The sequence below is a fragment of the Physella acuta genome, unplaced genomic scaffold, assembly GCF_028476545.2.
Source record: "Physella acuta isolate Inbredline_101_S28 unplaced genomic scaffold, ASM2847654v3 ptg001071l, whole genome shotgun sequence".
Taxonomy (NCBI): Eukaryota; Metazoa; Mollusca; class Gastropoda; family Physidae; genus Physella; species Physella acuta.
Genome location: NW_026732588.1, coordinates 43874 through 56569, shown reverse-complemented (window position 1 = coordinate 56569; position 12696 = coordinate 43874). Strand labels below are relative to the sequence as shown.

Sequence of the window (12696 nt, the reverse complement as noted above, 5' to 3'; positions counted from 1 at the left end):
CACCATCACAAAGTGTCTGAAATTCCACCCCCACCACCCGCAATCGATTTGAATGTATTTGAAAATATCTAATCATTTTTTTAATACTAAAATTTTCACAAATCCAGGTCATAGTTAAATTGTATTCACTTTACAAAAGAAGTCCTTTTTTGAAAAGCAAAATATGCTGTGTTTGAAAAAATTACTAAAAAATTACTTTTCAAATACAAGAGACACATTGTGTAGAAAACACACAAAAACAACAAGTCTTAAGATAATATGAAATACTGTATTATCAAATAGAAGCTATTCTATGTATTGAGCCAACACAGCTTTACTGCTGGTATTGCTAGCTCAAGGGCAGTAATTTACACAAATAGATTGTTGCTAGTGAATAAATTAGTGCCAAACTAACAATGGCTTGTATAATTAATGCATGCATGTAAAATAATTAAAGGTTTACAAGATGTAAAACTAACACAATTTATAGAATATTAAAACAGTTGTTTATTAAAAAATGTGTTGTATCCAGTGAACTTTGGGATGTGGACACATTTGTAGCATACATCCAATGGATTGGGTAGCTTAGTATAATCAAACACTTTTTTTTTACTTTTGAAACAGAGTCAAGTCAAAAATTGCAAACGTTTTCAATATCTGAATAAATATTTACAAGATCAGGTTCGCAGCCACATACACTAAAACAATATCTCAGCTGATCACTTCCATAACTTTCCTGGGTTACTTCCCCTCAACCTGAAATTAAAAATGGTACCTCATTCAAAATTTTTTTAGAAAACAAATTTTAAATAAATGTTAGTTCAATAATTTAAAAAATGTAAACTGTATTAAGCTATTACAACACACAAGGATTTTTATATCATAAGTAAAAATCATTAATTAGGCAACTATTATTTTAATTTTGAAGATGAAGATGTTTAACATCAGGTTGTATTTTCAAAGAATAGGAAGAAATAGAAATCTTCAATTTTTTTCTAATGGAAAATTCACTCATGTGCAAAAATAATTCATAGATCTTGTATAGCACCAAGAAAAATAGCTTTTAAAGGAAATCACAATATAAACTATCCTTTCAGTTACCACTGAACAGAAACAAAGTTTTAAAGAATCATCATAAAAACTGGCCTTACAGGAACTAGCCCTCACTGACAAATGAAAAGAAACGTTTTAAAGAATCGTCACAAAAACTAGCCTTACAATGACCTAGTCTCACTGACAAAAGAAAAGAAACAAGTTTTAAAGAATCATCACAAAAACTAGCCTTACAATGACCTAGCCCTCACTGACTAACGAAAAGAAACAAGTTTTAAGAATCATCACAAAAACTAGCCTTACAATGACCTAGCCCTCACTGACAAATGAAAAGAAACAAGTTTAAAGAATCATCACAAAAACTAGCCTTACAATGACCTAGCCCTCACTGACTAACGAAAAGAAACAAGTTTTAAGAATCATCACAAAAACTAGCCTTACAATGACCTAGTCTCACTGACAAAAGAAAAGAAACAAGTTTTAAAGAATCATCACAAAAACTAGCCTTACAATGACCTAGCCCTCACTGACTAACGAAAAGAAACAAGTTTTAATAATCATCACAAAAACTAGCCTTACAATGACCTAGCCCTCACTGACAAATGAAAAGAAACAAGTTTAAAGAATCATCACAAAAACTAGCCTTACAATGACCTAGCCCTCACTGACTAACGAAAAGAAACAAGTTTTAAGAATCATCACAAAAACTAGCCTTACAATGACCTAGCCCTCACTGACAAATAAAAAGAAACAAGTTTTAAGAATCATCACAAAAACTAGCCTTACAATGACCTAGTCCTCTTTGACAAATGAAAAGAAACAAGTTTTAAGAATCATCACAAAAACTAGCCTTACAATGACTTATCCCTCACTGACAAATAAAAAGAAACAACGTTTTAAAGAATCATCACAAAAACTAGCCTTACAATGACCTAGCCCTCACTGACAAATAAAAAGAAACAAGTTTTAAAGAATCATCACAAAAACTAGCCTTACAATGACCTAGTCCTAAGAAAACTTGATGATGAACACGTCTGCTCACCCTTTAGTTTTGACAGCTTTCTTGACCCCCTTGTCAATGGAAATGTCACTTCTGCTGTCTGTGACCATGGCCTCATCCAGGTCCTGCTGTTGGCTGGTTTTTATTGTCTTTTTAATGTTGATCACCTAAGGGGAAATAACAGGTACATATTACAGTAGCTTCCCTTTTTTTAACCATATTTCTACCTCATTTTATCCATATTTGGAGTTTGTAAAAAAAGAAAAAAAAAGAATGAAAAAAAAAACCAGTTTAAATAAAACAACAAAATATCCGGGGTTTTAACAAAATTAGCAATTAATCAAACTGGGCATGTAATATGGAGTTATGTTTAATAAAAATGTATGCATTCTGTTTGCTATTTTTCAGATTAGTATGCAAAAAATTTATTGATTAAAATTTGAATAACTGAATTGAGTTTGGTATGTTAATTTTAACAAAAACATAGCATATAAAAAAATTTAATAAGAATTTCCAAACCTCATCTTCCAGTGATATCCTCTGCTGATTCTGTTTTTCTTTGAAGGTGTTAGCTTTGTTAATCTGTTCTTCTATACTTCTTAGGACACCTTCACATCCATTGCACCTGTGTATAATGAGGATCCAACTTCAGGTAAAACAAGCTAGAATCATGGGCTGTGTGATCACACACATACCATTTCACATTCACTAGTTCAGTAACCATGGGCTTTGTGATCAGACACAATTTCACATTCACTAGTTCAGTAACCATGGGCTTTGTGATCAGACACATACAATTTCACATTCACTAGTTCAGTAACCATGGGCTTTGTGATCAGACACATACAATTTCACATTCACTAGTTCAGTAACCATGGGCTTTGTGATCAGACACAATTTCACATTCACTAGTTCAGTAACCATGGGCTTTGTGATCAGACACATACAATTTCACATTCACTAGTTCAGTAACCATGGGCTTTGTGATCAGACACAATTTCACATTCACTAGTTCAGTAACCATGGGCTTTGTGATCAGACACATACAATTTCACATTCACTAGTTCAGTAACCATGGGCTTTGTGATCAGACACATACAATTTCACATTCACTAGTTCAGTAACCATGGGCTTTGTGATCAGACACAATTTCACATTCACTAGTTCAGTAACCATGGGGTTTGTGATTGCTTTTGTAAGGAGTATAAAAACCTGACCACAATATAGAGAATGCCAGGAAATATATTAACACAAATGTACTTGTGCTTAGCACTATCCTACGCAAAAAAAAAAGCAGTACACAATTAGACTAGTCAACAATTTCGGATAAAGAATATTTTAAAGCAAAAAAGTGGGATCAAGAAAATTGAATGTGGCATTAATTGGTACTTTTTTTAGAACCAAAAATATGAAAAATTTGTATTTAATATAACATTATGATGTGGGGGTGGAGTTTGTGATGTTATTTGAAAAGGCTTTTGTGTGGTGATGTGCAAGAATGGACAGTGGATGGTAAAATTATGCCTTCAAATCATCACATCAATTTATGAACAACCCTTAAAATGATTGCTTTTAGCCTGTAACGTTAACCTATCTATCAGCCAAATAGAAGGAGAACGTCCCCGGATTCTTTTTTCGGGGTCATATGCAAATACCTTACGGCCTAAGTGGATGAACCTTAACACAACGACACACTAGGGCTCGAATTGATTGTCTAGGGAAGCTAGTGATACTATTGTGATTAACACTCATCCAATCTACATACGACCTTTTAATCAGCGAACACAGTTGTGGCAGAACACAAAGATGAACTAGATAAAATATTTAATGTATAAAATATCAAAAACCCAACTTACAAAATGCAGGAAAAAACACTATCACAGATTTCTACACTGTCTAAAAAAACAGCCACAGGCCACACAACACTGTTGAAGCTTCAGGAATTACTTAGCGACAAGTAATATTAAACTAGAAGACTAAATCAACTTAAGAAAGTAAGGCACACACAGGTCTTAAGTACTCTCACGTTCAAATGGTCAGAGTCTATAGCCGGACAATATGGACGGCTGCCTGATCAAGGTAAAACTGCCCCGTAGACTGCCACGTGTTGCGAGTGTGCAGTGCAATTAAAGACTTCTGTGACAGGGGAGGTTATCCTCAACTCATGTCGCCATTGGTTGGGATAATCATCTGATCAGAATCATTCAATCAGTACTTAATGGAAAATTTCTATGTCTCAAACACCTTAATAAGTCAGTGGAAAAACCCCAGGTGTTACACCATCATTCCATATAAGGAATTATACAATGTCAAAATAAAAGTGACTCGACCTAAGTAGGTCACATCCCCTCCCTTTTTGGAAGTGACAGATAGGTTCCACAAGAACATACATAAGGAACCAATCTGGCAATGAAATAACAAAAATGTTTTACAAACGTAGGCAATCAAAATCATAATACCAGATGAAAATATCCCTGAACATAAAAGGGAAGTAACTCCAACTTTTACAATTGGTGAAAGGGGAGTAACCCTTCAAAAAGTAATTATACATCAAAATCCCTCAAAAAAGGGTATTACAATATTTCCATGAGGATATTAAAAGTGGTAAACCCGCCAGGGTAAGACCTTTATTTCAATGACTAGCTACAATATCAACTGAGTCATATGAGACATATTATTATAAAAGATTACATATAATCAAAAACCACCTTTAATTAAGGTTCACCTGAAAATAAACAAAATATTCAACAGGATTGGAATTTTGAAAAAAATTCAAAACTCACACCACTCATTTTCATATGAGTGACACTCAAACAAAACCTGTTTATGGTCCTAATGAACCACAAAGCATGTCACATGATCAATGTGTGTAACAAGATTTTACATTCTTGACAAACAATCAGCCACAACATTATCACTACCCTTAATGTGTGAAATTTCCAGATTAAAATTTTGGAAATATAAGCACCATCTTAATATTCTTTGATTTGTCTGTCCTAACTTAGAGGTAAATCTCAGGGGATCATGGTCAGAAAACACTCTGACTGGATTAGTTGAAGAAGAGACATAGACTTCAAAATGTTGTAATGATAAAACCAAAGCTAAAGCTTCTTTTTCAATAGTAGAATAATTCTTTTGGTTCTCATTTAACTTCCTGGAAAAAAAGGCAATGGGATGGTCAATTCCCATGTTGTCTTCTTGAAATAGGACTGAGCCAATGGCTAAGTTGCTAGCATCAATGGCAAGTTTAAAGGGCTTGCTAAAATTTGGTGCAGCCATAACAGGAGCATTTGATAAAAATGACTTAATGGTTAAAAAGGCTTCTTGACATTTATTTGACCATTCAAACTCAACACCCTTTTTCAATAATGCAGTAAGAGGTTCAGCAATAGCTGAAAAGTTTTGACAGAACCGCCTATAGTAACCAGCCATCCCAAGGAACTTTTTGATCTCTTTACAATTTTTGGGAGGTGGTAACTTTACAATAGCATCTACTTTAGCTTCAATGGGCCGGACTTGGTTCGTTCCCACTTGATAACCCAAATAGGTAATTGAAGCTTTACAGAAATCACTTTTATGTAAGTTTACAGTAAAATTAACTTCAGACAATTTTCTAAAAAGGTTAGTCAACTGAACAATATGTTCTTCAAAAGTATTAGAAAATACAACTATATCATCTATGTAGGCCTCACATTGGTCTATGTCAGCAATGACAGAGTTAATGACCCTCTGGAAAGTTTGACCAGCATTTCGCATACCAAAGGGCATGCGTTTGTATCTATAAAAACCATTAGGGGTTACAAAAGCGGATATTTCTTTTGCACGGTCAGATAAGGGGATTTGCCAGTATCCTGAAAGTAAATCAATTTTGGAAATTATCTTAGCCTGACCAACTTTATCAATAACGTCCTCTATCCGAGGTAAAGGATAGGAATCAGCTTTGGTGAGCGCATTCACCTTCCTAAAGTCGGTCACGAACCTGAAAGATCCACCGTCTTTCGGGACTAGGAGACATGGGGAACTCCAGTTGCTGAAACTGGGCTCAATGATATCATTCTTGAGCATATAATCAATTTCATCTTTTATCAAAGCAGCTTTTTCCGGGTTAACTCTATAGGGGTGTTGTTTAATGGGTTTTGCGTCACCAACGTCTACATCATGGGGTGGAACCTTCGCTTCTTTGGGAACATCCCCAAAAATAGAGGGAAAGGTCTCGAATAACTGAGACAATCTATGGCTTTCCTCTGTGGACAAATGCATAAGGTGGACATTCAAATTATCTAAAAAGGAAGAATTTACCAATTTTGGGGGTTTCAATTTATCATGTATCACATCATCAGAAACATTTGAACATACAGGTAAAGTAATTTCAGCTGTGGAATGAAAATTGTTACAATTATCATAATATTTTTTCAGTGAGTTAACATGATACACTGTCTGTTTCTTTCTTCTGTCAGGCGTATTGACAACATAGTTCAAATCACTTAATTTTGAATGCACAGTAAAGGGTCCACAATATCTCAAGGATAACGCATTGTTCAGATTAGGCACTAACACAAGAACTTTGTCGCCTGGATTGAATGTTCGTTTACAAGAACTCTTATCATACAGTCCTTTCATTCTCACTTGGGCCTTTCTTAAGTTCTTGTGAGCCATTTCGCACACGGCTTTCAGTCGAACGTGAAAATCGTCGAAGTTTTCCACTGGATGATCACTGGTACCTGTCCAACGTTCGTGTATCAGCTTCAGGGGACCACGGACAGAATGTCCAAACACAAGTTGAAAAGGCGAGTAACCTAAAGAGTCCTGGACACAGTCCCTCGCGGCGAAAATAATCCAAGGAACAGACTCATCCCATTGGGTGTTACTATTAGCGAATGTCCTTAGCATGGTTTTGAGGGTTTGGTGGAACCTCTCAAGTACGCCTTGAGACTGAGGGTGGTAGGCTGAGCTGGTGATGTGGGTAACGCCTAGCTTGGCTAGCGCTTCCTGAAAATGGTGACTGGTGAAGTTGCTGCCTTGATCTGTTTGCACGATTCTAGGTAATCCAAAGGTAGTGAAGAACCGGGTCATGGCTCTGACTACAGTCTTTGCCTTAATGTTCCGTAAGGGAATCGCCTCGGGAAAACGGGTACTTGAACACATAAAGGTAAGTAGGTACTCGTTGCCCGCCTTGGTTTTAGGCAAGGGACCTACACAGTCCATGACAATTTTAGAAAAAGGTTCTTCTAATACAGGAATCGGACTCAAAGGGGCCTTAGGAATTGTCTGGTTTGGCTTTCCGGCCAACTGACAGTTCGTGCAACTTCTGCAGTAACGCGACACATCTTTTCTCATTTTGGGCCAAAAGAACAGCTCTTTGATCTTCGCCGTCGTTTTAGAGACTCCTGGGTGCGCTGACATTGGATGGTCATGTGCCAGCTTAAGTATTTCATGCCGATAAGGTGGAGGGACCCACAGCTGGTTTTTACCCAACCATGGTTCGGCTGGTGAGGAATTCACTGGTATAGCGCGACGAAAGAAGAGGCCGTTCTCGGAGAAATATTCTCCATCGTCAGATGATAGAGATTTTTCGACCGTTGCTTTGAGTTCCGCGTCGACTTGTTGAGCTTTAATGATGTCTTCCTGAGATATCCTCAGGGGTAAGCCCAGGCTTGTGTTTTCTGGAAGCATAGACTCCAGTTTGGGAGTCGAATTTCTTGACGATGATGGTAGATGTGGTTCAGACGTTGTGTCAGCCAATTGTTTGGTCTGGCTTCTTGTCACCGCACATGCAGGATACAGTTCATTATCATTATCTGGAACTGTTGACAAAGGGTCTGAAACCGTACAGGGGTATACTTTGCTTCCCGCAAGGTCATTCCCTAGAAGTAGGTGTACTCCTGGGACAGGAATACTATCTATCACACCTAAAATGACCTCACCTTCGACGAGATGATGTTTCAGGGCGAACTTGTGTAGAGGGACGACAGTAGATTTTGTCCCCACTCCCTGGATAATGGAAATCCTTCCGGTGTTCGTCTCAGGTGTAATGTCCATTGAACTTTTCAAAAGGAGTGATTGTGACGCTCCTGTGTCTCTTAGGACGGTGATATTCTTCTGAGACAACGGATCACCTGGTTTGCTAATGATGGCTTTGGCAATACAAGATGAAAAGTCAACTTTTCTCGATCCCTCGAGATCGGTAGACTCGGAAGAAACTGGATGGTGGCGAGAACAGTCAAAATGTGACTGCACATAATGTGTGGAGACTTGACTACCTTCTTGCGGACACTTAGGGTTAGAGTCCTTTAGAATTCTAGAGTTCATAGTTGAACTGGCTGCTTGAGGGGGTAGAGCATAGTGCGCAGAAGTACGCACCACCTCTCTGTTATTCTGGAGACGTTTGTAACAGTCCTTGACAAGATGCCCAGACCTTTTGCAGAACTGGCATACTGCTCGACGATTGAGAGTTGATCTTGGTTTCTCTCTGGACTGTGATGCCTTCAAATGTTGGCCAACAGGAGGATTGCTGCCAAAAAGGGGAAGCACGGGGTTGAGGCGGTTTCCTGACACTGGTGGTTTCTTATGCACCAACATATATGTGTCAGCCGACTCAGCAGCCTTCTGGATGTCAGTTATCTTGTTATCCAGAATGTGTAGTCGTATCTCTTCAGGCAGGGACGTTAGGAATTCTTTCCTTAGGATAAGTGACCTGAGTTTCTCAAACTCAGAAACTTCCTCAGAGTGTAGCCACCTTGAGAATATTTTCTCCTTTTCAAAGAGAAATTCCACATATGATTGTGTGGGTAACTTGCGGAGTGTTCGGAATTTTGTCCGATAGGCCTCGGGCGTCAGTGCGTAGGCCTTTAAAATGGCAGTCTTGACCAAACTATAGTTATTTTGAACGTCGTGAGAGAGTGCCTGGTATGTTTTTGCAGCTTTCCCAGTAAGGACAGAGCTCAATAAAGCAGTAATGGAAGTTTCGGGCCATTCACATGTCTTCGCTAAACTCTCAAACGAGTTAAAGAAAACGACCAAATCTGTTTCATCAAATTTAGGAACTAATTTCCCAAATTTGGCAATCACTTGCCCTACCGACAACTTTTTTGGATCTACCAGAGAAGTAACATCACTAACTTGACCAAACTCTAATTCCAACCTCCTCTTATCTAAAGCAATTTTAGCCTCTAACTCCTGTTTCTCTAAAGCAACTTTCTCCTTCTCTAGAGCACTTTTAGTTTCAAACTCCTTTTCTTTTAATAAAAGCTCCCTCTCTTCTATAGATTTCTCCTCGCGGAGCAACACACTAGCTAACAAACTTTCGTCAAATACTCCTTCATTAATGAAATGAACAACAATTTTATCTCTCAACACCTCTGATTTCTGCGTAACAGAATAATCCAATTTCAATTCCTTAACAACACTAACCAAAACTTTTCTACTCAACTTTTCTACATCTTCAACAGTAGGATTAGCCAAAAAAGACTCCATAACACTAACTTGAAAATCACAACAAGCCTAGATCCTTTAAATTAATACACAGCGTTGGGCCGTGTACTCGACCTCTAAATGTAGGACGACACGTCTGCTTATTTGACCTAGATAACTCTAGCCTGAGCGCGCGTTGTAAGACCACGGCGCTACACTGGATATAAAAAACAACTAGATCAGACTAAACTTAGTGTTTAACTGATAACCAACAACTGGAACGACAGATTAAATCTCGGCGAGACCCCACTTTGTAACGTTAACCTATCTATCAGCCAAATAGAAGGAGAACGTCCCCGGATTCTTTTTTCGGGGTCATATGCAAATACCTTACGGCCTAAGTGGATGAACCTTAACACAACGACACACTAGGGCTCGAATTGATTGTCTAGGGAAGCTAGTGATACTATTGTGATTAACACTCATCCAATCTACATACGACCTTTTAATCAGCGAACACAGTTGTGGCAGAACACAAAGATGAACTAGATAAAATATTTAATGTATAAAATATCAAAAACCCAACTTACAAAATGCAGGAAAAAACACTATCACAGATTTCTACACTGTCTAAAAAAACAGCCACAGGCCACACAACACTGTTGAAGCTTCAGGAATTACTTAGCGACAAGTAATATTAAACTAGAAGACTAAATCAACTTAAGAAAGTAAGGCACACACAGGTCTTAAGTACTCTCACGTTCAAATGGTCAGAGTCTATAGCCGGACAATATGGACGGCTGCCTGATCAAGGTAAAACTGCCCCGTAGACTGCCACGTGTTGCGAGTGTGCAGTGCAATTAAAGACTTCTGTGACAGGGGAGGTTATCCTCAACTCATGTCGCCATTGGTTGGGATAATCATCTGATCAGAATCATTCAATCAGTACTTAATGGAAAATTTCTATGTCTCAAACACCTTAATAAGTCAGTGGAAAAACCCCAGGTGTTACACCATCATTCCATATAAGGAATTATACAATGTCAAAATAAAAGTGACTCGACCTAAGTAGGTCACAAGCCATCTTTATTGACAATTTTATAAAAATGACTGTCCCAGTTTTTTAAGTAAGAAATACCTGACGGCAATAATATATAAACAATTACTGACCATTGTTGCAGAACCTGAAGCACTTCTGTCAGTACATTATCATGAATATCTCGACCTAGAGCGTAATCTACTTCTAGCTGCTGTTTCTTCTGATCCAGCTTGCCATGAATTATATCTGCATATATCACCTCAATTATGAGATCCTGGGAAGTGAAATATAAAATACAAATTGTAATCCATCTTCAGATTATGCCAAGGATAAGTTGTTAAAAATATTTTTCCATGTTAATTTACATTTTTTACTGTATTATTTAAATTTGCTATGATAACTTAATAAACAAGAGAAAAAAACATGATTACACTGAATATCTATTAATGTTTACATTTTTAAGCAAATTTTTTTTACAGAAATACAGGTATTGAAAAGACTATTATTGGGTATAACACCGTCTTAGGCTTAAATCATTCCTTTATTCTACTATATCAATCTAAATAAGTAAAAGGCAACATTACCTCAAGATTCCTCACATTTTCCATTGCTAATTCTTCTAGTAAAACAGAATATGGAATACACTGAAAAGTAACAGAAACAAAAAAATTTCTTGAAATTTATAAGAAATTAAATTAAACATTATATTGTGTGTGCATTAACTGTTTTTTAGTTTAATATATTACTTTTTAGTATCCAATTAAGTGAAATAGGTAATGAATTTTAGTAAATATCAACTCAATCATATTAAAATGGAGTTGTAATGTTGTTTTATTAATATTAATCCAAGTATAACTCACTACTGCACAACTAAAACATGCACTTAGGGTGCATGCTACGATACTAGATGCCACACTAACCATTTAAGTTCTAATTCTGGTGACCAACAAAACTTTATCCAGGAAATGAATATTTAAATTTATACCATGATTTTTTTTTTGGTTAAAAAACTATGATGGGAAATAGTCTAAACCAAGCAACTGAAGAAAAAGAAGCAAAATTAACATACTTTACTTCTAGTTGCAAGCGAAACTACTGTTAAGTGTCGTAATTTAGTCAACTGTGCTGGTGAAAGATCAGGTAACTGTGCAGTACTTGCTGAAAGAGATACAAAATGTTCATATTTTTATTACCTGGCAGGAATCATTAAAAATACTAAAAGCCCAATCAGACAATTTTAAAAAATATCTATTGACTAGATTTATAAGAAAATAATCAGACTGCCAAAGAAAAGTTATCTTCATTTTGGTAGTTACCATTGTAAATATTGTTTTTAAACCAATGAAATTTGGAATAAGATGGTTCAAAATAAAGCCAAACATACCTTTGTAGTCTTTATAAGTTCCATAGGCAAAGACATTGAGGAGTTGAAACACAGATGCATGAGGCCCAGTGGCTAGCTAGTAAAAACCATAAAATTTACATGTATCAATAGCCCCATCTGAATCTCATTATTGAATTCTACAATCAAATAGCAGTCAAGTAAAAAAATGTAAATAAAATTTAAAATTTGAGTTACAGCATTAGAGGCACTCACTTCTTGAACATTTGGCAACTGTAAAAGCTCCCCAAAGACGTACACATTCGGGGAGCTCAGTGCCTGGTTAATTATACTGGCAGCACCAGCATGCTTAGCATCTTTCAACAGGAGGAGGAATGGTTCCAGTGGGTTGGCAGCTTTTTCACTTGTCATGACAATATTTACTCAGCACTACAAATAGAAGAACACTTGTAAGCATTTCTAAATAAATTTACAATCAGAAAGCAAGTGTTTGCAAACAAATTTTAGTACACTCTTCAACCACAAAGCAAAATGAACATATTTGAGACAAAGGAAATAAGGCTTAGTAGTGTTTGTATTATCTTCTAGATATACTATAGATCCAAGCCCTAGATCTACAATAATCCTATAATGATTTCAAATTAAAGTTAGATCATTTGAAAAACTGATTTTATGCCTAAATATTTTTAATTGTAAATAGACACAGCAGTTGCCATTTTAGTCACTTACCTATTAAAACTATTAATTAGGCCTAATTATACTAATATGATAGATCTAGCTAGATTGGCTGTTTTCAGAATACTTTTTTCTTCTTTTAGTCTTTGTTTCTATATTAAAGTATAGATCTAGAACTAGGCTTTTCTGCTCTATCCA

General features: G+C 36.5%; 1 protein-coding gene across 2 annotated transcripts; it reads right to left on the bottom strand.

The window, feature by feature from the left end:
- Nucleotides 1-466: 466 nt before the first annotated feature.
- Nucleotides 467-12274, bottom strand: LOC131955515 (COP9 signalosome complex subunit 7a). 2 transcript variants are annotated; one of them, XM_059319664.1, is made up of 8 exons: nucleotides 12079-12274; nucleotides 11866-11941; nucleotides 11551-11639; nucleotides 11066-11125; nucleotides 10613-10755; nucleotides 2552-2657; nucleotides 2029-2199; nucleotides 467-735 (listed from the first exon to the last, which is right to left on the bottom strand). In XM_059319664.1, the coding sequence occupies exons 1-7, from the start codon at nucleotides 12232-12234 to the stop codon at nucleotides 2071-2073; spliced, it is 759 nt and encodes a 252-aa protein (XP_059175647.1). In that variant the 5' UTR covers nucleotides 12235-12274; the 3' UTR covers nucleotides 467-735; nucleotides 2029-2070. The 2 variants fall into 2 exon arrangements, with proteins under 2 accessions (XP_059175647.1, XP_059175646.1); XM_059319663.1 differs by having other exon boundaries at nucleotides 2075-2199; nucleotides 12079-12273.
- Between the last annotated feature and the right edge of the window lie 422 nt (nucleotides 12275-12696).

Excerpts from the sequence above, each read along its gene's own strand:
- LOC131955515 (XM_059319663.1), bottom strand. The coding sequence starts at position 12,234 with ATGACAAGTGAAAAAGCTGCCAACCCACTGGAACCATTCCTCCTCCTG. Across the intron at positions 11,126-11,550 it reads CGCTTGCAACTAGAAGTAAA|TGTATTCCATATTCTGTTTT; the intron begins GTATGTTAATTT and ends GTTACTTTTCAG. Across the intron at positions 2,658-10,612 it reads CTTCAGGTTCTGCAACAATG|GTGCAATGGATGTGAAGGTG; the intron begins GTCAGTAATTGT and ends CATTATACACAG.